The sequence below is a fragment of the Cricetulus griseus genome, chromosome 5 (genome assembly GCF_003668045.3).
Source record: "Cricetulus griseus strain 17A/GY chromosome 5, alternate assembly CriGri-PICRH-1.0, whole genome shotgun sequence".
Classification (NCBI taxonomy): domain Eukaryota; kingdom Metazoa; phylum Chordata; class Mammalia; order Rodentia; family Cricetidae; genus Cricetulus; species Cricetulus griseus.
In genome coordinates this window covers 191,631,705-191,657,656 of record NC_048598.1, presented here as the reverse complement: position 1 = coordinate 191,657,656, position 25,952 = coordinate 191,631,705, and the positions used below count along the sequence as shown (strand labels likewise).

The window sequence follows — 25,952 nt, the reverse complement described above, 5'->3', positions numbered from 1 at the left end:
GTAATCTAGGCTTCAACTTCAGTTTCACAAAATGGGCTCTCTGGGCCTCCACTCATGCACACTCCTAACACATGCGTGGCCTCAGTAGCTTTCCTTAGGTGCAGAGACAAATTTCATACCCCTTTCCTTCTAACCTTAATTCCAGAACCACATGGCTGACGCTGCCAAGTTCTGCTGCTTGCTTGGGCTGGAACATGGCTCCCGTGTTTAATTACATCTTTACCAGGTTTCTGTTTTCCTTCACTGCCTAAGCTTGGCTGCTGTTGAATTTTGTCTGTAGGCCAGACTGGCCTCAAACTCATGGATCTGCCAGTCCGTGACTCCTGAGTGCTGGAATTAAAGGTGTGTACCACCACACCAAGATTTAAGCTTTTCTTTAATTCCTTTTCACAAGTGAGAAACAGTAGGGTGGGATCTTGACCAGAGGTCACCATTCCCTTTATTACATTTCTTAATCTCCTTGAACACAGGATTTAGCTCTATTCTACTTCCTGTTGCCATTTCTCAATCTGTACCTTTTGTGTTTTTCCTTGCTCAGCTTGCTCCTTTTCATTATAAATCTTTATCAGAGTTAACACTAACAACCACAGGACATTGTCTATACTAGGCTGTTTTCAGATTTCTTCTGCCAATGGAATTAATCCACAACTCCTCACTTTAGCCTCAGGCAGCCTTTTCAGACAAGGGCCAAAAGTAGCCACATTCTTCACCAAAATCTCACAAGACTGGTCTCTACATCACATACTAATAATATTCTTATTCTTCTCCTCTGACACCTTTTGACCCCAGTGTTCAAATCAGTCTCAGTCCCATTGTCTTCCATGTTCCTAGTAGCGTAGCCCATTAGTTGTAGTGCTCAAAGTATTCCACTGCTTTCCTAACCCAAAGTACCAAAGACCAAATTCCTCCAAAAGAAAACACGGTCAGCCCCATCACAACAATACCCACGGTCACTGGCACAACCTTCTATCTTCATTAGGGTTTTTACTGCTGAGAAGAGGCACCATGACCACAGCAACTCTTATAAAGGAAAACGTCTAATTGGGGTGGCTCGCTTACAATTCAGAGGTTCAACCTATTATCAGCATGGAGAGACATGGCATCATGCAGTTAGACACGGTGCTGGAGAAGAAGCTGAGAGTCCTATACCTTGCAGGCAACAGGAAGTAAACTGAGTATCACACTGAGTGAAGCTTGAGCACATATGAGATCTCAAAGCCTGTCTCAACAGTGACACACTTCCTCCAACAAGGGCTTATCTACTCCAACAAGGCCACACTTCCTAATAACACCACTCCCTTTGGGGGTCATTTTCTTTCAAACCACCACACTAGCATGTTTGTGAGACTGTCACTTATGTATGCACACCATGTGTTAGCATGTACCAACCATCTCACTCCGATAGCATCATCAATAGCATCGTCTACACCCGTCATTGCAGCACTTTGCATCCATTCGTGAAACCCCTTCTTCTGCTGGGAGTCTCTGGCACTATTATAGACCACAAGCCTACTGCAATGGACTCCTTTGTTGTCAGTCTGGCTCTGGCTCCTGGTACAGTTCCCAGACATATATTTTAGCTAAAAGTACAAATAAAGAGATAGCTGCTCATGAAAAGATATAAGAGGAACACTGGAACATGGTCCTAAAAAGTGGAGGGTGAAGTTTAGATCAACAGGTAGGAGTTGGGAAAAGGCATGTTTTAGCTCAGTCAATTTTCAGAAGGCCAGAGCCATCCATGGTAAAGACAGATCAGGTTCAGGAGGTGACTCTTTATACAGGAAGACAACAGAAGGCTCCAGGACCAGAAGATTTACTTTGTGAATAACTCCCTTCCCCATAGCCCCACGTGCGAGCGTTTATCTCACCTGGAAGGGTAGCGGCATCTGCTGCCCTATGGGTGAAAAGCTGGGGATGTTACAGACAAATAATCTACCAGACAAACATGAAAAATAACTGCTGGAACCCATTTATAGAGAACTGCAAAAAAACTTTTGGTACAAAGAGCAGAAGAAAACCACAAATGTTTGAAAGAAATTTTAAAGCAAATAAATAACATCTTTTTTAAAAAAAAATTCAAATTCATGGTTTAGTTCACCTTTTATTCCGTACCATATCTCCATCCTTGTGTAGAAAATGTCCTTTCTTGATTACTGTACTTTTTGGAGATGGGGTTATTATATGTAGAGACAACAGAACTAACTATGCCACCAGGCAAAGTTACCTCACCTGAAGAATGGGCTTCATGCTGAGATTTTATATCAGAAAAACTGGTATTACGCTAAAACCTGACCAACTAAAGCCCAATCCCAGCTACAAAATGCATTAGCAACAAAGGCCCCCTCAACAAACAAGAGTGAGAAATCAGGCTGCAGAACTCTACAGCAAAAGTAGGAAGCGCCAAATTATTTTACAGCACCTTGAGAGGACTGTAGGACTGACTACAGGCAGCAGAGTGGCATCACAGCCATCTATTTTAGCAGAATTGCTGTGAGAGAAGTGAGCTAATGTGTAAAAAAAAAAAAAAAAAAAAAAAAGGCATCAGGAGCCATGCCTGTTTGGAGTGTCATTTGACTGTTAGCTGTCAGTGGCATCATTAGAACACAATTAAGATCTTTGAGCTGAAGTGCTGAAGTCCCTTCTTCCTGCCTATGCCATGAAGTCCTGGCCCACGACTCTTGCTCTCGCTGGTAAATTCCACCCACCCAGCCCACCCCCACTGCTATAGCAGAAAAGTTTGAAAATGCTGTATGAAATGTAATGAGCAATATTTCAAGTGCTTGTATTCCCAGAGTTTACCTCAAAGATAAAAGTTTTAGATTTCTGCAGAACTCCGAAGCTTTCACATATGTATGAAGGACACACTTGGATTGTAGAAATCTACTTTGCAACTTCAGAGTTATCCGTCCCCTTAACTACCCGTGGCCTAGAAGTTCTGGAAGTCACGGGGGACTCCTATATTACGAACCAGGGGACTGCGAGGCACGTGTTGCATAAGCAATGTGGAGTAAGGTATATCTCTGCCATAGTAAATCACGGAGTTGACTGCTGAAAGTGACACCCACATATAATCTCATCTTGCTTCGAGTCAGAAGTCCAGGTATGGCTCAACCAGGTCCTCTAATTAAAGTCTCTCAAGGTATCCTCAGGGCTGAACTGCATACTGCAGCCTCAGGGGGAAGAATGTGTTCCTAAACTCAGATGTGGGCAGACTCCAGTTCCTGCATCTACAAGATAGAGGCATCTGCTTCCTTATAAACTATACCTGAATTTGGTTCCTGCATCTATAGAATGGGATTTCTGTTTCCTTACAGATATCCCTGAATCCAATTCCTGTATCTACAGGGTAGGTGCTTCTGCTTCCTTATGGACTATTCCTAAAAGCTGCCCCTTCTTCCTGAAAGCCTATTATTGGTCTGTACATAGACTCCTCTATTCCAATGAAAGCAATGACAAACTAAAGGCTCCTATAATTTTACTGGCTCTGTGCAGGCAAGTTTGCAGCCTTAATGATATTTATGGCATGTTCATTCAGCCATGTCCAGATGGTAGGTATCCAGGACATTCAGACTTGGGGGAGCAATTTATCATCACAGAAAACAGAGGTACCCTGAATAGATCACCATAGCTCCTCCTGGGCTTCACAGCCCATAGAGTCCAGGTCCGAAACATGGCTTTCCTGCTCTACAATCTTGGTCAGGTCACACTGAATTCTTCACTTCACACATTTCTCTCTCTACTTCAGTCCCAACCTCATGTCAAATTAATCTGTTTTTGTTTCCACACACTGAAGTGCTTCTTGACCTTATAAATCTTCTTTTCTTTATTCAGACAGAGCATGACATTCTACTTCATGCAAGGAATTAACCTTAATAATCCAGACATACTGTTTTGCATTTTTTTTAGAGACAGGACCTCACCACGCACTCAGATTGAACCTGAAGATAATCTGAAAAGTATTATGTTTTACACTTACGTTAGTTTGAAAAGATAACTTTTCAGTATTTTTTGTTGGGCTATTTACTTATAGTAATACATGCTTTATTGCAAATTTTCGATGCTGTATAATGGTAGAAAGGAGAAAACCACCCCAAGTATCAGTGTCTCAACAGCCTATCCTACAGGTACTCACTGAATGGGTCATGATACTGATTATCAGGTGAAGTTATGAAAACAAATGCCATGCCTATTGTCCATGGGCAGTTCATGTTTGTTTCCAGATTTTAAGAAAGGGCTGACTTCACAGAATGTCTGCTACAAGATCACCTGACCAGTTCCATATTGAGAGACTTGGGTCCCTACACAAAGTACAGAATATAAAATAATAAAACAACAAATGGCACACTTCTGTGGTACCTATTATGTAACAGGACATGGACACTGTTCCAATAGCCAGGGATTTAATTTATCTTCATATCGCTTGAGTTATGGTAATAGTGCAAATGAGCTCTTGAAATTTTTCTGTAATGCGTCTGAAGATGATTCAGAACAAGCTGAATTCATACAGTGCCTTGTCTCTCTTACAAGTTTCTATCATACCTGTTTGACACAGTCCACGTATAAAGCTGTCTGAGGAGATTTCTGAGAGCTTATGAGAAAACTCCAAGTAAACAAGATACGAGTCTTACAACCTCTCTTCCTCCACAACATGGATTTCTCTGGGAACATGCTTCCGTGCCCCTCCCGGTGTAGTAAATACGATTGGGCTTGCTTCAGATTACACGTCGCTGCTTATTCTTGTTATGCAAGAAAGCTTTCAAGCATGGATTGTTCTCGTGACTTTATGCAGCCTAAACTTGTGCGAACTATCCTCATTCGACCTTGCTTAACCCTCACAATACCCACAGAATGTAAACTGCCTGGTGCTCTGAATAAAGTTGGCTATTGCATGAGACTTTAGTCCACCTCATTTTCAGGCTCCACTCTCCCAGGTTTAAGCCACCAACTAGAGCAGTAACAACACCCAAATACCTGGCTTCTCCAGACACTTCTTTTGTTTGTTTGTTTTGTTTTTTGAGACAGGGTTTCTCTGTATAGCCCTGGTGTAACATGAAAGAATGAAAGATCCAGAGACGGATACTGGGGTTCAAGCTGAAGACCAGGGAAGCAAAGTAGCTGGCCACTAGCTCCCACCTTTAGCTCAGGCTGAAAGGGCTGATCCATACACAAGCTCTTCACCAAATCTCAAACTCCTGCCTCTCCTCAGCGTAGCTGGAGAATGGATGCCTCATACTGACTACTTGCTCCTGCCTTTTATACTCCTCAGTGCTGGGATTAAAGGAGTGAGCTACAATTCTCTTTTAGACTGCCTCAACCTTGTGTAGACTCAACAGAGATCCCTCTCCCTCTTAACCCTGAGTCCCAGGTCTCTATAGCTTCAGGATGACTTTGCTTTTCTGAATCCCCAGTCATTCTTTAATAAATCACAAATAATATAGCACTACACCCTGGCTATCCTGCAACTCAGTCTGTAGAACAGTCTGGCCTAGAACTCAGATATCCATCTGCCTCTGCCTCAGGAGTGCTGGGATTAAAGACCTGCGCCACCACAGCCATGCTCAGACACTTCTATAATCAACTGAAACAAGCTAGTAACCTAATTTCCAAGGGTTTCTTTTGTGTTAATGAGCACAGTTTTGTTAGGAGACCCTAGTTGTTGTTTTTCTGAAGGTTTTATGATGGCCTCTCCCTCCTTATTCCCTCTCCTCCTCCTCCTCATTGGGTGTCGGTTATTAGCCTCAATTATGCTAATAATATACTCTACCTGCAAACTACAATATTAATCTCTATGTTTTTTTATTAAAAGTTTTATTGGTGTGTGTGTGTGTGTGTGTGTGTGTGTGTGTGTGTGTGTGTGTGTGTGTGTGTGTTGCTTGCAATGTACCATGTACATGTCTGGTATCCTCAGAAGCCGAAGAAGGCGTCAGATGCCCTATAGTTTTTCCCCTCTGTTTTGCTCATTTTCTAATCTCACACCTCCCAGGTACTTATGCTGGCTCTCCACTCACAGTTGCATTAAATAAATTAAGTACTCTAGGAAATGGTCAAAACAGTACTTTTGGTATTTTGGTATTTTAATTTCTCCATGACCGGCATAGTATCCACTGAACTTTCCATGTCTCCTACTTAGCTCTGGGATCTTCTGAGGCATAGTTTCATAGTCATGTTACAGGTATTAGATGAGATCTCCATGTGGTCTTAGTGTTTCAGCAGATCCTGAAGGCAGGTGCTGTGTGTAGGTGTAAAGATTTCACTAGACCCAAGATAAATAATAAATGGGTGTTTATTGGGGAACACTTACACAGATAATAATAATAAATGGTGGGAGCGCTTCTCCGCCCTTCCTATTGGATCGGCTGACTCAAGAGAATCCCTCTTTCCCCTTCGGTCTGCCTGAAGCCACAGTTACAGGTTTACTGTATGCACATACATACACATAAAAGCAAACATTTCTCTGCTGACACTTACATTTGAGTCCCATACAGCCAATGAAGACCCGCCTGACAACAATCCCTGGATGCTCCGGAAAAGGAATTGGGCCATACCTCTTCAACTGCACTGGATCCAACTTACTCCATTTCAACTGACACTCTGACCAGAGCTTCGAGTACTGACTTCAATCAAGTTGGGGATTTCAACCTAGATCTTCAATCAAGCAAATCCCATCAAACATGGAATGGAGATAACCCATTAGAGACTTTCACCATACTAACATTTCCCCCCCCCACAGGACCCCTCGAGGTTACCATCGCCCCATTTCAGCATGAAGTAACTTAGAAGATGCAACGCTCCTGTTCCCCATTATTGTCTATTAGGGAACTGTAAGCCTAGTTAGGAATAACTTTCTTATTGTTTAGAGTTGGGATTGGAAGGAGGTGTTCTATAGTGGGAAATTACCAATACAGAGTCAGGTAGAAATATAAGGGTATTTAATAGGGAAAAGCCTTACTTACAGAGCGACCTAGCCCGCCAGTGTGGCAGCAGTCTGTACGCAAGCCCAAAAGAGAAACCGAAAGTGAAAACGTAGTCACCCTATGTCCCCTGACCACGCCCTCGAAAGCTTGAAAGGGCGTGGTCAGGCACACCTGTAGCCAGTCCCTAAGTAGGCGTGGCTACAGCTTCCCTTACAGTGTTCAAGTTAGACACCCTTTCCACATGACTTTAGGGCTTAGCTGGAATAAACATAGTTAGGATATGCAATAAAAGATTATTATAGCTTCTTGTATTTCACCTTTATGATTGTTAATTTTGGATGTTTTACACTATTAAGTTTGGCTAAAAGGGGAATTGTAGGGAGACACTGTAGGCCCACCTCCTTGTAGCCCCTACATGTGTGCCTGGCCACGCCCATGAGGGTGTGGTCAGGGGAGGTAGAGGATGACATGGGAGCAATTCTTAAGGAGCCGCAGACACGTAAAGGGCCCCTTCTCTCTGGCCTCCCTAGCTTGCTGCCTCTGGGCACGCTCTGGCTTGTGTTTGGCTGGTGTTTATCTGAATAAAGATATCTTCGACTCATTATACAGGTTCACCATCAAGATACCGCTATAGCGCTGTGCAGCTCCCATACCATTCAGCTAGCCTCAGCCTCATCCACCTCCAGGAAGCACCTGATAATTCCTCGGTAGGGAGCAACAAAGGACATTCCTTTCCAAGGCATTGTGGGGATGCTGCAGGGACAGCAAGCCTCAAATTCATGCAGGCTCAAGTACTGGTGTCCCTGGGGCTTAATGGGCAAAGGGACTGCTCTCATTTGAAAGCATCAAGAAGCCTAGCAAAGGGGAATGGTGGACTACAGCAGCAGACAGACAGGTGGTTCCTGTGCCGGCACAGCAGGCATTTCAGAATTCCAAGAAGCAATATTGCTTCCATGCTTCTCGGGTGCCTGAAGAGAGCTACTGCTAAGTCATTTAGTAAATGGGTCTTCTAGGAAGGTGGGTGAGTCCAGGGGAAGGAAACCGGAAACATGCTGTGGAAGGGTAGGTCCTACAGATTCAGAAAGAAGAGAGATTATGGGGAAGGGAGTCAATGGAAAAATTTATAGTTCCATGGGGCAGGAGTGTCCAATGAAGCCTCACACAACCCTGTGTAGACCAAAGCAACTTTTGCAGGCAGCTCTCACAGGGAACTGAGGACGGATCTTAACGGTAGCATCAAAGAAAGGCCTATGTTGACCTGGTGTCTGTCCCCAAAGCCTCTTAATGGCCGACTTAGAGATGCCACATTGAGTAGCAGAGCGGAGAAGTGGAAAAAGAAAAGTAAAAGAACGGATGAGCATGTCACCCAGGCTTGGGTTACGAGCAAGGGGATCCTACATTCTAGATGAAAGATCCAAGCCCTGATGGAGGACTCAGCTAGACATGTGAAGACACTGACAATCTCTGTCCCTGATGGAGGACTCAGCTAGACATGTGAAGACACTGACAATCTCTGTCCCAGTTAGGGATCACTGGTGAAACACTGTGGCCAAAAGCAAGTTGGGGAGGAAGGGGTTTATTTGTCTTTCACCTCCACATTGTAGATCATCACTGAAGGAAGTCAGGTGAGAAACTCAGGTAGGGAAGGAACCTGGACGCAGGAGCAGATGTAGAGGCCATGGAGAGGAACTGCTTACTGGCTTGCTCCTCATAGCCCACTCAGCCTGCTTTTTTATAGAACCCACATGGGCTGGGTCAGCCCCATTGATCACTAATTAAGAAAATGCCCTACTGCCAGATGTCATGGAGGGATTCTTTTTCAATTTATGTTCCTTTCTTTTAGATGTCTCTAGCTTCTATCAAGTTGACATAAAACTAGCCAGCACAACATATAAAAAGAGAATATAGTTTCTAAGGGTTTCTTCCTTTCTGTCTTCTTCTTGAGGAGACCAACCAGATGTTTTCAAGAAAGCAACAGTTCCACTACACTGGACTAACAAGGCACAGTGCCATGTGGAGACACAGTGCAGACTGGCTCGGCTGAATTGAAATTAGTTTAGTGACAGCAAGACAGCTAACAGGGTCTCCTGGGTTAACCTAAGAGCTTGATTCTCTTCCTTTGCTAATCTGTCCAACAGATAAAGTCTCTTACACACGTTGCAATCGTCTCTGGAACTTCAGTACCTATTTTTGCCTAAGTAGATTCTCAACCCTCCTCCCGAAACTGTAGACATTTGTCAATTTACTCTGACCAGGTTAAATATAGGATTCTTTCTACTACCTATGCACAACACACCATGCTTGTTCCTTAAACGTAACAAACACTACTAGGCTTTTATGCCCTTGTTGTTACTTCGAAACGCAGTGCTATTCTCTCTGTCACGGCCCAATGTTCACCTAATGCCCCTCCCTCCACAGGACCTGATATTTGTTTGTTTGTTTTATTTTGTTTTTGTTTTGTCCAGACAGGGTTTCTCTGTGTAGCTTTGGAGCCTGTCTTGGAACTACCTCTTGCAGTCCAAGCTGGTCTCAAACTCACAGAAATCTGCTGCCTCTGCCTCCTGAGGGCTGGGATAAAGGCATGTGCCGCCACCACCAGGCCACAGGACCATTTAAAATCCCGAATTGACCACCCTGATTTGCCCCCCAGTGACGTCCACAGCACTCTGCACTCATCACAGACTACTCACAGAAGGTAAGGGTCCGTCAACACATACACCAAGGCATATTTATTTTTGGCCTGTGTCATCTGAGTACACACAATGGGCTCAGGAAAACTGATAAGCCATGTGGATTAACTTCTACACTATGCAGCCACAGTTACCAATATTAGTAATTTTACTAGGTCAATAAAAAAACTATTAAAAATGCTTCCTCATCAAATCTTAAAAATTCCGTACTTACCTATTAGACCATTCAGTAAACAGCGATCTAAGTGTTAACAATGAGGAAAAACCTACCATTGTAGCCTCCTGTTTTACTTTAAATCCTTATTTATCTACTGTAGCTATGTAGCTATAGGGAGCATAGTTGGTCACAAAGTCAAGATCCTCCTTCCTTAGTGTCCAGGTGCTAGGACGAGAGGTGAGTACCACCACTGCCAGCTTCATGTCCTGTTAATTCACCGCCTATCTCAAACATTCCTTACTCTTCACAATGCACACATGTGAAAACACACATTCGGCCTTCTTCCTGGATTCCCAAGGGATTCATTCATTACTAAGCATTAGTCACATGATTCCAGACAGATTGCAATCGTGTGTGTGTGTGTGTGTGTGTGTGTCCACCACTTTTTTTTCTTGTTTTTTGAGATAATCTTGCACAGCCTAGACTTGCCTCAAAGTAACTATATGTTTGAGTCTGGCTTTAAACTCCTAATCCTCCTGTCTCTACCTCCCAAGTGTTGGGATTACAGACATACCATCATGCCTGGCTTGAATGTTTTTTTTTCTGGTGAGGGAGATGCTAGGGACTGAACTCCATGCTTTTAGCATGTACTTTATGGTTGAACTATGTACCAAATCTTTGAACAGATTAACTAAGATGGGGACACTGGGCTCATGACAATAAACTGAACAACACACATAGTGCAGCTCCCACAGATCAACTCTTAGATGCAGAATTTCAATAGATTATCATATCTGGGTAGGCTTGGATATTTTTTTTCCGGAATTAGAGATGGTGACTTAGAAACTGATTTTGTTTTAACTTTGTAAAGATTTCTTTAATATATTTTACATGCCTGAGTGTTCTGCCTACACACATGTATGTGCACCATGTGTGTTCCTGTTGCCTGTAGAGGTCAGAAGAGGGTGCTGGCTCTCCCAGAACTGGAGTAACAGTCAGTTAGCATCCTCCGTGTGCATGCTGGGAACCAAACACAGGTTTTCTGCAAGAGGAACCAGTGCTTTTAACCACTAAGGCATCCTCCAGACTCTGGAAGTTAATTTTCTGAGGCTGTTTATGCATGTGCTGAGATGTGTACTGTATGAGGTTTGGGTAATCTATTCTCAGGAAGAAGAGAATACAGTTGATGTGTAACAGGCATGCAACGTGAGAAAACATGTGCAAACACATATGCAGTGTAAAAGTACGCATGCTTGTGAAGCGTCACTGAGAAAGGCTACCTATGAAAAACTGAAGGAACTTTCCCTGCCTCTTCACAGGACCCCAGAGATCCTCAGTCCACACCCAGAGGACTCTGAACATCCTAGCAGGATTAAGGCAGCAATGACACACAAGGAGGGAAGGAGGAACAAGCCCTGTCGCTCTTAGAAAAAAACCAGAAGCGCCACCAGAAATGAGCCTTCTACCACAGAGCTACGCCCAGTTCCACAGTGGGCCTCACTTGATAACCTCCTCTCGATGCTCAATCTACCTGGCCCCTCCCCAAATCACATATGTCTTGTACCACTGAAAGGGCCAGAGGCAGGCAGAGGATTCCAAGCAGGAATTTTATATTTCCCGCAGATAAAAGGTGTAAGGTACATGCAATGTGTGTGACCCTGAGGCAGCCAAACAGAAGGTTTAGTCATTCCAGGGTGGGGTGGGAGGAGCTTACTTTCATTCACGGAATAGACAAGCTCACTCAGGTCAGTGAGAGAAAGAGAGAAGGAGATTAATGACATTCCACTTCTCCATTTCCCATAAAGAAAAGGGAGACAACAGGAAAGGGGCGAGTGGAAATGAGTGTTTACATTTTAAAAAATCATTGCTCAAAGTGTTTAAAAAGATCACATGATTGGGTTCATTATGTACTCAATGTCACTGATCCCTCCACTCTCCCCACCCCATGGTGAAAACAACTTTTAGGCATGGCTGGTTTGGCTTAAACACTGAACACGACTTTAGTATCCTACCTGTTTAAGGATTCAGAGAATCCAAACACTGCGCTCTTGCTGCCTCACGGAACTCGAAATTTCCAACAAAACAAGTGGTCACATTGGGCTGAGGATGTCACCGAAATAATGAATAAAAGAATAGTTGATGACAACAGCAAAGGCTTCGTCACCGCCATGCCCAGGCATTCCCTGAGACAGGGAATTTTTCCACATTCGAATTCAAATTGTTGAGTTATTAAAGAGAGATTAAAGAAATGCTAGATGTTTTAATCCTCTTACACCAAGAAAGGGAATAAAGAGTTGTATAAAAGATGACACATGGCAAAGGAGAGAGGCTCTGTACACAAGCAAGGGGAAAACATGGGGATAAGTACTGTTAGAGGTACAGGAGGTCTGGGAAGACAAGGTACTCTGGAAGATGCAGTCTTGGACTTTCATAGTGTGTCAAGCTTTGCCTGACAAGACAATGGTTCTCATTAGGATTTGCTGGCTCTCTGACAAGTATTACCCAAGAGAGGTCTGTGGAAAAGAAGGCATGGGAAAGAAATAAGACAAAGACCTAGGAGAAACCAGGACATGGTTCATGGTGGTAGATTTGGATCATTTTATCTATACAGTAGGATTCCCAAAGGGAGGAAACATGAGAATAAAACTTCTTACAAGAAAGTATCTTAGGAATTCTGGGACAAGTTCATAGCTGACGGAAAATGAGCTCCCTCACAACCTTGGACTTATTCAGTGTTCTGTTGCTGTGAAGAGACACCATGACCACAGCATCTCTTACATAGAAGAGCATTTAACTGAGGCTTCCTTACAGTTTCACATCTGATGAGGGATGTCCTTCTAGTGTATGTTTCTCTTACCGGTTGATGAATAAAACACTGTTTGGCCAATAGCCAGGCAGGAAGGATAGACGGGGGCTACGAGAGGAAGGAGTGAGGAGAGAGAGGGAGGCCTCGGAGACACCATGTTTCAGAGGAAGGGTAACAGGTCTGGACCCTTCTCCAGTAAGATAAGACTACACGGAAGTACTTAGATTAATAGAAATGGGTCAATAATTAAGAGAGCTAGCCAGTAAGAAGTCCAAGCCATCGGCCAACAGTTTTATAATTAATATAGTCTCTGTGTGTTTATTTGGGGCTGAAGGGTGGCTGGATCTGGTAGGACAGAAAATTACCATCTTCACTCATCATTGCAGGGAGCATTGTGGCACACAGGCAGACATGGTGCTGGAAGAGCTCAGAGTAGCACATCTGGATCCACAGGCAGCAGAAAGAGAGAGAAACTGGACCTGGCTTGGGCCCTTGAAACCTCAAAGACCACCCCTAGTGACACACTTCCTCCAACAAAGCCACACCTCCTAATCCTTCTCAATCAGTGTCACTCCCTGATGACTCAGCCTTCAAATAGATGAGTCTATGGGGGACCACCACATTCCACTCCCTGGCCCCCACAGGCTTGCAGCCAGATGATTAAACGTAAAAATGCATTCAGTCCAACCTCAAAAGCTCCCATAGTCTCGAATGGTCTCAAGGCTGTTTAAAAGTCAGAAGTTAAAAGTCTCTTCTGAGACTAATGTGACTTGATGTAAAATCACAGTGGCACGGGATATCCATCACCACTTTCAAAGGGAGGAAAGGGATCATGGGAGAAAATACTGGACCACAGCAAGACTGAGAAACAGCAGTGCAAACTCCAGATTCTGCATTTCCATGGCTGATGTTAAGGGGCTCTTCAGATCTCCAATTCCTTTCTGCTTTGTTGACTGCAATACATAGGGTCCAAGAATGGAGCTGTGTGAAGAGATTTTTATGAGCGCTTATGAGAACTCCAAGTAAATGAGACATGAGTATTGTGACCTCAGTTTCTTCAAAAACACAGCATTGTTCTTGGAGTGAGCTTTTGTGCCCCTCTCAGGTATAGTGCATAGAGGTGAGTTTCCTTCACCTGTTGCTATTCCATATGCCTCTATGAAAAAAAAAAAACAAAAAACAAAAAAAAAACATGTTTTTTTTTGCCACACATTGCTTGTCCTTGTGATTGAAGACCTTGCTCCTGATTCTTCTTAACCCTCAGAGTATAAATTGTCCGATGATCTGAATAAAGTTGGATGTTGCATGAGAGCTTAGTCTGCCTCATTTTTAGGCCACACTCTCTCAGGTTCAAGCTGACAACTGGAACGATAAACAGTAACACACTTCTCTCTCTTGGGCTGGTTTCACTCCCTGTTAGCAGCTTTCCTTGGCAAGTTTCTCATGGTTCTGGCAACACCAACATCTTGGAGTCTCCAACACAATCCAGGCTTTACCTTCAAGAAGCTTCAGACAAAAGCCTCCCTGACCTCTATGAAGGGACATTCCTGACCCAGTCTGTCCACAGCAGCTTACATTAGCCACAGAGGAAGAGACCATAATCCTTTTTTTCTATCCTCGACTCTAAAGCAAGAACTATGTAACTGAAATTGCCAAGTTCCACAGCTTGCTGGGGCTGGAACTTGGCCCCCTTATTCAAAAACATTTTCATCATTTTTTCCTCTCTCTCTTTTTTTTTGATGGTTTCCTTTATTTATTAAGCTTTTTCTTTAATTCCTTTTCACAAGTTGGAAGCTTAGCTGGGTGGGGTCTTGCTCTGAAGCCACTCCCTTTATTCCATTTAGCATCAGGATTTTCTTAAACTTCTTTATTTCCTTGAGTGCTGGACTTAGCTCTACTACATTTTCTATGCTCCGTTTCTCCTCAAACTGTACATTTTTTACTTTCTCTTGCTCAGTTTGCTTCTTTTCATTATAGATGTGCGTTAGAGTGATCACTAATAACCACCCAACAGAGGCAATTCTAGGCTGCCTTGAAATCTCCTCTACAAACGTCGACTCAATTTAGGCACAAATTGTTTGGACAAGGGCAGAAAGCAGTCACAGTCTTTGACAAAATATCACAAGAATGGTCTCCAGGCCACTTAATATATTTTCCTCTGAAACTTCTTGAACTGGGCTGTTGTAATCTATATGGCTCTCAGCACCACTGCTTCCAAACTCCTAGTAGTATGGCCTATTAAGCCCCACTTAACACATTCAACTACTTTCCTAATCCAAAGTCCCAAAGTCTATATTCTGCCAATAAGCAGCATGATCAGGCTGTCACAGAAATACCCCACTCGTGGTACCAACTTCTGTCTTGGTCAGTGTTCTACTGCTATGAAGAGATATCATGATCATGGCAACTGTTACCAAGGAAAGCATTTAGTTGAGGCTTGATTCAGTTTCAGAGGTTTAGTCCATTGTCATCATGGCAGGAAGCATAGTGGCATGCAGATACACAGAGCCAGAGAAATAGACGACAGTTCTGAATATATAGGCAACAGAAAGAAAGGGATGCTGGGCTGGCGTGGCCTTCTGAAACCTCAAAGCCCACACCCAGTGACACACTTCTTCCAAGGAAGCCAGACCAACCCCTGCAAAGCCACACCTCCTAATCCCTCTCAAGTAGTGCCATTCCCTGATGACTAAGCTTTCAAATATATGAGCCTACGGGGGTTATTCTCATTCAACCACCAAAGATACCAAACAGGAAAAGAAGCTGTTGAGAAACTGATACTCTACAGTAATTAAGTAGCTGGTTGTAATAGCCTCTTCTCCTAGGGAAATGTAAAAGAGAAATTCGACTTCTGCTTCTTTTTAGCTTAGACTTTAGTTTGGAGTTAACTAACCTTTGCTTGCTTTGCTACCTATGAAACAGAAATGATGCCAGCTACTTCCCAGTGTTGTCTCGCAACTTAGCAGAGTGTGTACACACATGCACAGAAGGTATATTTAACATGGCATCAGACTTAGTGAGAGGTTTTCAGATGGTAATTGTTGTTTTGTATAAAACAAGCAACTCCTTCTTGTTCTATATGTTAACCTAAAAGTGTGTTGTTAAATATTTTCCTAACACACTGTCAAGATTTCCTTTTGTGTGAGGTTCTGCATCAAAGCTTACCATATTATATTAAGTCCCAAATTATCTTCTAAACACATTACAGAGCAGTAAAGAGCTTTCATCCTTCAAGTTGTGTCCCTGTGGTGAGACCTGGTGTATCACACCCCATGCAGTTTCATTCACATACAACCCAATCAAGCATGATTTTCTACAATTAGAGTTTTATTAAGGGGTGTCAGGGCTAATCTTGGTTATCAATTTGACATACCCGGAAAGCAGGAACCTCAATTGGGGAATTGCCTCCATCAGATTGGCCTATGGCGTGTCTGTGGGGCATTTTGTTGTTAATTTATGTAGAAGCACCTCACCTACAGTGGGTAGTGTCAGCCATGAAAACGGGGCCTGGGCTATATAAGAGAGGTAGTTGAGCATGAACCAGGTGGAGCAAGCCAGTACATAATGTTTCTCTGTGGTCTCTGCTTCAGTTCCTACCACCAGGCTCCACCTTGAGTTTCTGCCTGGCTGTCCCCTGATGAGGGACTATAAAGTGTAAGCTAAAATAAACCCTTAAACCCTCCTCCCCAAGTTGTTTTCAGTCACAGTACTGATCAAAGTAAGAGAGGCAAATTAGGATGACGGTATTAAAGCAGCATTAAAGAAATCTTCAGGGAGGCTAGGAAAGCTTCTCAGAAACTGCCAAGACAAATGCATAACGATTTAAATACCTAGAGCCTGTCAAAAAATGAGCTTAATGGTTAGCACCCACAGGGCCACACTTGATGGCCCACACCTTTAATCCCATTATTCTGGTGGTAGAGGCAGGAAGATCACTGTGAGTTCAAGGCCACCCAGGGATATAGAATGAGACCCTCTCTCAAAAAAAAAAAAAAAAAAATCTAGTATTGACTGATTGACTGCCAGCTTTTACAACAAAGAAAGTCATGAATTGCCCTTCAGCCACCAAAGCCACTGACCACTCTTTACAATGGCCTTACAGAATATGCTGACAATGTTGTAATACTAAAAACTAAACCACTGCCCTTGCCTTTTGCTGTCTAATAAGAGTCCTTTCTCTGCCTAAAGAAACAATATTTTCCCTTTTGTGTAGTAAGTTACCATTGTCCCTAGGTTAAGTCACACTGGATTCCAAAGCCCAGGGGCATAGCATGAAGACTATGAACACCTTTCACCAGAAGTGTCTGTGATACCACTGGAGCCTCCAGCAAGGTCCAGTCAAACCACTTTCGAGCACCTTGTGTTGGGCCTCTCTCAACAGCAAGCAGCCGTCCCTAAACTGCCTCCCTTCTGTGATCTGTTCTCATTATTTCTCCCATCACATAGGGTAACTGTCTTACCGCAGATGTTAGCCGAGCAAGAATTTCATCGCTGCTTTCTTCTGAGTCTTCCACTTTCTGATGAGACCTTTGAAAAACAAACAACAAATTAATCCTTAGGGCTGGTTGCTCAAATCCATCTACCAAGTTACGGGAAATAAAGGGCAAAAAGTATGACATTGTCATTACATCATGAGTAAAAGTATGCAAACAACATTGTGTTGACAGAGCCAAAGATACACAATCCTTTCCCAACCAGTTGTTCTTCAGAATCAATTATCCAGTTACCTCTATACAATGTGCCAGCTAGGGACCAAGAGCTGCTCCCTACATGGCATCACAGGGTAACCCTACAATACCTGATCTACAGATACGGCCATGAACAAAAAAAAAAAAAAAATGAACATAAGGTAATGAAGTATTGAATGACCCCCAAATCTAAATGAAACTGTGAAGCTATAAAATGTGAATTTTCCACTACATTAGAGTTTCCGCCCAAATAAATTCATTATGAAATAGTATGTTTTAGGCCTAATCCCATGGTGGAAATTATAAAACAAAACAAAACAACAACAAAATACAGAAAGACTTTCCTTTTTCAGAAAATCAGAGCTTAGGTGAAGAGGAAAAAAAGTTATGCAAATATCAAGTAATTAATGAAACATATTGGTATAAGATTATTTTGTTTAGGAAAAAAATCATCTTTATTATTTATACAAATGTGTTTCTACTTTAAAAAAAAGTCTTATAAATCACATTTATTTTCCTGGTTTGGTCCAAGGAAAACAGTGAATCAATACCAAGTAAATACATAGAATTATGTCCTAGAACTATTTCCACAAGCAGCCCCTTTCAGCACATCCTGAGATGAGAGATTCATGGTGACTGATCTGTAGAGTCAAGTATCAGAAACGCAGTCCACGGATTGGTTCCCATCTCAGTAGCTGAGGTGAGCCAGATGGAGCATTTGCCTGAGGGCACGCATGAGGCCTTCTCCGACTTTCTAGAGAACGGAGCAGCAACTTTATAAGAAGGGATGGCCTAGTTGCTGAATTCTAGCATTGGTCACTCGATTCTAGTTGATGAATTCTAGCATTGGTCACTTGTTATCAGAGAGAAAGTCAGGGTCTTCAAATCTCAGGAAGGAATACAAGCCACTGCCTTTACAAGAGCTGGAAGATGCAGCTATGGAGCCCAGCCTGGCTGTTGCACTCCCTCACTGCCAGTGTAGCTGCTAAATGGTGTAGCGGCTAAGCGTTTGAACAGCTAGCTCGCTAAAGATCTGCAGAGGAAGTTGAACATATCTCAGCTTTGTGTGTCCTTTTAAAAGTCACCTGCATGGTGAGTATTTCAAACAACGATCCTTATGGCTAAAGTTCACATTTCCTTGTAAAGGAGGCTATGCTGACAGCTGAGAGAAGACGTAAATCCACACAACTCAAGCCACCGAACCTGGCTTATATGCTTTGGCTTGGTGACTGAACACGGCTGACAGGAAATTAAGAAACAAGTGCACCACAGAGCACGGCACTGAGCAAGGGCTTATGTGGCTGCATCTGGCTATCTCTGCGGTAAATAAAGCAGTGACTGCAAGTGCCTTTTCAGACCCAAACTGATTGTTTCCTGATAAAAGACTACACTTCCCAGCTTCCCTGGCAGCCAGGCCAAGCAGTTCTGGGAAGGAAGGACTAGGGTATGGCTGTCATTTCTGCCTCTATAAAGGGCCCATAACCCAACCTTTGTAGGCATTTTGGCGCTCTGCACAAATGAGTGACAGAAGTTCCTCCTCAAGGTGAATAAAACATAGTCCCATATAAGGTCAGACCAGTCTCTCTCTCTCTCTCTCTCTCTCTCTCTCTCTCTCTCTCTCTCTCTCTCTCCCACCTTCTGTCCCTCTACAGCTTGCCTTAAATGATCTAACACACACAACACCTGAAAGTTTAGTTGGCAGGCATGAGGCAGTTTTGCATTAGCACAGACTATGCTGTGAATCCTTCTTCAAAAGTTTGCAGAGAGGACCTGCGATTCCAAGGGAAGTCCCCGTGTCTATGACTGGTGTTCATTATTTCATGAGCAGTAGCTGAGCTATTGCTGCCTTCAAGAAAAGTAATTCCATCCCTGCTCAGAGGCAGAACTATCTTTCATCCTACTCCCAGCACAAACAGGCCTTGGCAGAAACGTTTCTGAAGATATTCAGCCAGAATTAGTGTGATGCTCTTCCTGGAGTCGGCTGTAACCTGCAGCCTGCTTTTACCTCCTGGGTCACCATGATCTTTACAGATTCACACCTAGAATTCCCAGGTGTCTTGGAAGCCTGCTGAGCATGCCTAGTTCCTCTACCTGCCTTCCAAGGGGCTCTGGGTGCCAATTCCAGTAATCTGATTTTCAGCCACACACATGGGAATCACAGGCCCCATGAATTAAAATTCAGCCACACTGCTTCTTTTCTCCCCCTCCCATCATGGTGTTCTGATACCCTGTGGCCATCCATCCTTTCTGCACACACCACCCACAGCCAATCACATTCTTTCCCATCCCTTCCTCCAGTTCTGCTTCCTTTGGTCCAGGCCTTCAATCCCTATCAGATATATAACCCTAACCACTTTGTAACCCACTTAGTTGGCTCTGGTCTCTCTTATTCCATCACCAGCTGGCTAGGTATGCTGACAGAAAAGATTTTCTGAGCAGCAATAAATTGACTGTCCTGGGCTTCCTGGGACCAGGTACACAGTGATAAAAACCAACCTAAAGCTGAATAAAATCAGGAGTCCTTGGATCTCTTTTTCACATTTTATTTTGGGGATTTGAAGATAAATGACTACCACTTAATTAAGCAGCTGCATTACAAATGCTAACACAAGTAACTACAAAAGTTCACATTTAGCTAGAATCCCTGCACTACTCTCAAATATAGATGCATTCTGTTACGGATAAGTAATCAGTTTCCCACACCTGGAATAATCTTTGTCTATAAACATTGCAAATTTGGGGGAACTCAGCACCTCCGTGGCTGAAGGAGTAACAAGAAATGACAAAGATAAGACCGGTTCAATCTTATAATAATCTAAAGAGATAAATGGAAACTTTCTTCACCTATGAACCAAATATAAAACATGCCAAGTTCCATCATGAAAAAAAATTTCCTACTCAAAAAAGTGCTTGTTTATGAAGACATTATTTTCTTCCTGCCCAAACGTCCTGAGAATCTAATTAGGAAAAGTCAGAAGGACAAAGGGCATATTTGGACAGGAATAAATGGCAGACCTGATCTTGAACTCCCAAGTCAGAGCTATGAAGCATACACTACTCAGGAACTAGAATGCCTTGTGCTGCTTATGTGTGTCAGACGGAAACTATGGCAGGGTAGAAGAATGAGGAGGCAGGAAGGGGGTCTTAGCTGGTAGGCAATGCTTTTACACAGGATGCTGAGGCAGCACACAGGCCCTGGGATTTGGAAGTCATTTTTGTAGAGCTGATGGAAGTAGAAAAGGCAGAGACAACCAACAACTCAACTCCCAACACTTTGTGTTAAGAGGTAAGAGATTTAAAAGTATGTGGCCAGCCTGAGGACAGAGATCTGAAAAAACCAGTGCTATTGAAATGACAATCTGTTACTCGCAGTTCCCAGTAGGAGGAGACACATCACACCAAAGGCTACAAGAGGAAGAAGCCCCAGGATCAGCAAGGCAGAGGCAGAAGAGAAAGCCTAAACAATAACCTTTTTCTGTGTTTCCCACAGGGGGCAAGTGAGACAGGATATAAATAAACAGAAGAATGGCTACTTTGAATAGTTCTACCTGACTCTGGAAAACAGGGGCTATCCCTGATGCCTGCAGTGGTCAGGGCAAGGGGAAAGCCCCAAAGAGAAGACTAGGAGGCAGATTTTGCATTGATCAGTCCACATATGAAAAGGACTTGCACAAATGAGTTCTTTACTATCCAAAGGAGTAGGAAACAGAATTGACTGGTCTAAAGGCATCTCCTCCAGGATCAAGCAAGGCCCCAAACTGCATGGTCTTGGAACACAGAGTGCACGAAGTCAGAAAGGAAGCATAAACAGTACAGCCAGAGAGATGGCAGAGCCAACAGATGAGGTCTCAGGAAGCAAGTGCAAAGGCTGCTTTCCAAAGAGCAGTGTCATAGAGTCAAAGATGCTGACCTGTCCAGTAAGACCAGAACTGAAAGTCAACCATCTTATTTGGGAACACAGTAGGCTTGTAATCATCACAAGGAAGCTTTAAGTAGAGAAAGCCTCCCGTCAGACATGAGAGACTCCACATCTCTCTCAAAGTAACCCCCCTGACTCCGCTACTCATCATATCCCACAGGGCATCTTGTGCAAGAGCAGACACTGGATTTGATTAACTTTACTGCATTAGACCAAAACTAGGAACTCCTGGACTATTCAAAACAAAACAAAACAAAAAAACGATGGGTGCTTATGTAGAAGACAGACACCATCTCTCTTAGCAAGAAAACCATGTTTATTTGGTTTTATTTTTTTTTCCTTTTTACATATATTGTGTGTATAACCTGAGTTGAGCATCGGCAATCCTCAGCAAGTCTTTTATAGTATCAGTGTTACCTATCTGTAACTGGAAGGCTATGGTTTTATGCATTCAGAGGCCAATGGCAGACTGCTCAGAGCCCTTGCAAGATGAGAGGTACCACGCTGCAGTGGAGCTGACCTTAGCTTCACAAAGCCTCAACTCTCAGGCAGGTTCTCATCAGGAAGAAGCAACATACAAGCCCTAAGGGAACTACTTGGCTGTCTTTCTTGACACTGTTATTTCCTCAGTCTTCACTCATTCTCTTCTCCACCCACCCAAAATTAAAAAAACTGAGAGTCAGGAAGAAGTTCATTCTGGGTAACTTGATTTGGGCTTCTGTCTGAACGAGGTGCTACTACTAGTAGTCCCTTTCCCCGAAGCTGTAACCTGCCAACCAACTCAATCCTTTCTAATTATCTCTTTTAGGGGACATAAAAACCATTTCACAGAGAGCAGTGTATTTATTTCCTCAAACTAGGCTGCAAGCTTACCCAGCTCCATCTCTTTCTGTGGTAGACAACATCCTTTTTTTAAAAATTATAAAATCCCTTTTATTTTTTTTCTTTTTAAAAAAATACATTTGTTCAGAAGAGATTTGTGTTTATAGAGGGACATTAAGTGGTTTTCTGGCATCATTTTAAAGTCATTTAGAGAGCATGGGAAACCAAGGGGGACCCACTGTGGAATTGCGTAGGTAGACCTTAATAGCTTTCAAATATCAAATAGGTTATTAAAAGCGCCACGGGGATGGGGGTTTTATTTTACAAATGGAAAGCATAAGAATCAAAGGACTTCAGAGAGCACTTCAGTTAGAAGGAATAAAAGCGAAACAACACCAGGTTAAGAATGACCTAGAAGAATGGATTTCCCTTTTAAAACCACCAAGAATGATGAGAGCAGTGGTTTACCAAACACCAGTCCAAGACAGTCCAATGACATCGGGGAAACTTCATAGGCAAGGTAGGACTTGGGCTCCCCCTTGAGGGTTGGGCAGAACTTAACAAGGAAAGAGAGGCAGAAGGAGGAGCAGAGCCTAACACTAGCAGTGTGGGCTGAAGTCTGAAACAATAGGGATTTCTAGGTCAAAGCAAGAGGTATGGTGAAAATATGTGCAGGAACCAGGGGAGGTGCTGTGGCAATCCAGCTGAAAGAGGACGAAGTCCCTGGGCATCCTTTCTCTGACCATCCTTTATTCCAAGGGGGATAGCTCAATGTCTATTTTTCAGAAATCTAAGAGACTCTACGGCTGCAGAGAAGTTGGCTCACACCTCTAATGCAGGAAGGACGTATCTTCCCTATCCTGAAGAGAACTGCGGTTTAGTAACCCTTTTTTCCTTTTATGCTTGGTACTTATAATAAGAATAACCAGGTCCTTAGCTCCTCAGCGACCATGTGTACCAGTTAGTAACTGTGACCCAAGGTTCAGGTTCACACCAAACGATCAAAATTCACTGGTGGACATGGAGTACTACAGGTGGTTCAAACCCTGAGACCTGACTTCGCATCCACAGTACTCAATGTGACAAAAGATTGTAATCAATCTGGAATTGATATTAGGGCTCGAGTTTTTGTTGGTTTTTTTGTTTTGTTTTGTTTTAAATAACTGTCACTTTTAGAAATTAGAGCAGGTTTGGGATTTACACATCACAAGGCTTTTTCGTCCACTGGCATTCCTAAAACTTGCTACTTGGGGAGGTGTGGGGGATTAAACTACTCCTGCCCTCTTACTCTGAGTGTACCCAGGGATTTCCACACCTCCATCATGCACACAAGGCAGGAAATGGTAGAAGAATGCTGTCAAAGAATGACAGTCTTTCATTTGGATGGAGTGATGGTCAGTGTCTGACTAAAAAGAAGGTCACTTCTTCTTTAGGAGCTCCTTGGAGTTTACTGGCCTGTGCCTTGACCTTTCTTGGATATGTCCAACCTCTATGAAGAATATATTACAATAAAGGATATCCCATGTCATGCTTCTTCAGTGTCATTGGAATCTACATTACTGTTTCAAGGTCCTCTGTCAACAGTGGTGGTGGCAAGCCCATAATCACTTCACAGTTCAGTCTAACACTTCCGTAACTTGTGCTTACAATTCTCAGAAGGGATACTAGGGCTATTCCACAGCTTCTGAGAACACGTCACAGCAGATGTAAAAAGCTGAGGTAATAAAGGTAAACAGATGTCTACACTCTCCGTTTGTGTGACCTTGGACAGGTTACTTGAACTCTGTGCCTCCATTTCCTCACTTATAAGTGGAAATTAACAGTACTTGCCTTCAAGAATCTTTCTGAGGTAAAACAGAGATTATAAGGCATGTGTCTGGTATAGTGCCTGACATGAAACATATTGCTGACACCCAACTTTTCTTTTGGAAATGTATTGTTAATATAAGAATTTTCATTTGCTATGTCTGAACTAACTACTCAGTAGTGTCACTTCTTAGCTCATAAAACTAAGTTACATTGGTATAAGTACCAAATGCTAACTAATTGCACACTGGAGCACCCTAATCTATTTCATGTGCATTGGTGTTTTGCCTGCATATATGTCTGTGTGAGGGTGTCATATCCCCTGGAACTAGAGTTATAGACAGCTATGAGCTGTCATGTGGGTGCTGAGAATTGAGCCCAAGTACTCTAGAACAGCAGCAAGTGCTCTTAACCGCTGAGCCATCTCTCCATTCCCCTAAGTTACATTTGTTATGGTCACAGGAAGGCATCTCTTGGAAGCTATACTCTCACCTGAGACATAAGGACAATTCCATTTGCCTTCTAAAAGCCAGAAGAGTCAACAGTATGGGACAGTGTTCTGATACCTGAAGGGTTCTACATCTATGAGTGATCGAACTGGCATTTCAACCTGCAACTCCTTTCTGTAACCAGCTTGTCACTGTTGCCAAGGATAAAGAAGGCATATCATAATCCCCATATCACGACTCAAGGAAGCTGCTTCTAATTATTTTAATCATACAGTGATTCACTTTCTTCATGTGATAATGACTCAAATGCTTTAATTCGCCAAACACTGCTTCTAGATTATTTTCAGAAATGTCTGTTGAGCCCCTTCTTAGCACAGTCATGACTAGCATGGATAAGATATGAGTTATTATTTCATTCAACTTCAGCCCAATCATATGTTTATACTTAATTTAGATCATCCACTTATTCAGTAGCGAAACAGAGCACCATCGCGCTGCAGCTGGCGGAGAAAGCACGCCGAGGATCAAAATAGCAATGGAGCCATGTAGGAGCTAGGATGAATCTCCAACACTGTGTCTACCTTTCCAAACTTGGGAATAGTTTTCCTACCACTCAAACAAGATAGTGGTCTGACGGAGCAGAGCAGTCCCAGGACGTAGGACACGTTCTCTAAGAACCAACAGTTTACAGCCATACCCAACATGCTACTCACAGGTCACAGATGCCAGCTCTAGCAGGAATGAGATGCACCAGCTGCAGCAAAAGTTTCACCCCATTTTGCCATTCTTCTTCTCTTTCAAATTCACAGTACAAGTAGCTACATTCTTCCGAAGAAAACTGGTAGAAAACGTAATTATCTTGAAAGTATAGATGTTGGTCCACTGTTGGAAGCAAACAAACAAAGAGGTCTTAGGTTTTTTTTAAGAGTCACGAATCAAATAATAAAGTGAACAACCCAATGATTAGGAGGAAACCAAAGGTCAGATAACATAATTCAAGCTTCACTCAAGCTTATACTCTCAATAAAATGAAAGGACATATTGGTTAGTCAATTTCACTGCTTGAATGTTGACCAATATATTTTATAGGTTTTCTGCTTCGCAGAAGAGTGCTGGCCAAATCAGTATCAATTCAAAGAGGGGTGGCAAGAAATGCCAAACAAACAGCATGAAAGCAAGGTTTGGTTAGCAAAATTAGTGGCTCTCAACTGGGGGTCATTGTGCCCCTGCTTCAAGGTGATGTCTGGAGACATTTTTGATAACTAATAATGGAGGGGTGTGCACCTGGTGCCTAGAAGGAGAAAGAAATGGATGCTGCCAAAAATCCTATATGGACAGGACAGTCCCCTCACAACAAAGAATTGCCAAAGTGCCAATACTGTCAAAGTTGGGAAATCCTATTTTAATGGAATCAAAACTTAGAGATGGTTCCAAAAGGCCTTTACACAAAATGTGTCACCCACCAGAAGCCTGATGCTAGCCAATGAGCCAGTCACAGCTCTGCTCCTCAAAAACAGTTAGCTGACTTTCCAAATAAGAGTATTAGGAGCTAGGTGTTACTAAGACGATTACAACCATGTCCTCATCTGTGCCATCCTTTCACACTGATACCAGGAATTGCCCTTAATATTTACAATCTATAGAAACAAGGTCTTACCAGTACCAACTAGCATCTGAGAGACTGAAATAAATAAAGAACAA

General features: G+C 42.9%; 1 protein-coding gene across 1 annotated transcript in view; it reads right to left on the bottom strand.

The window, feature by feature from the left end:
- The window catches only part of Rapgef5 (Rap guanine nucleotide exchange factor 5), a 222,048-nt gene that overhangs the window by 147,762 nt on the left and 48,334 nt on the right, over positions 1-25,952 (bottom strand). Inside the window, 2 exon segments of the mRNA XM_035445921.1 lie at positions 17,028-17,094; positions 24,965-25,133. Of these exon segments, the coding sequence (XP_035301812.1) occupies positions 17,028-17,094; positions 24,965-25,133 (236 nt within the window).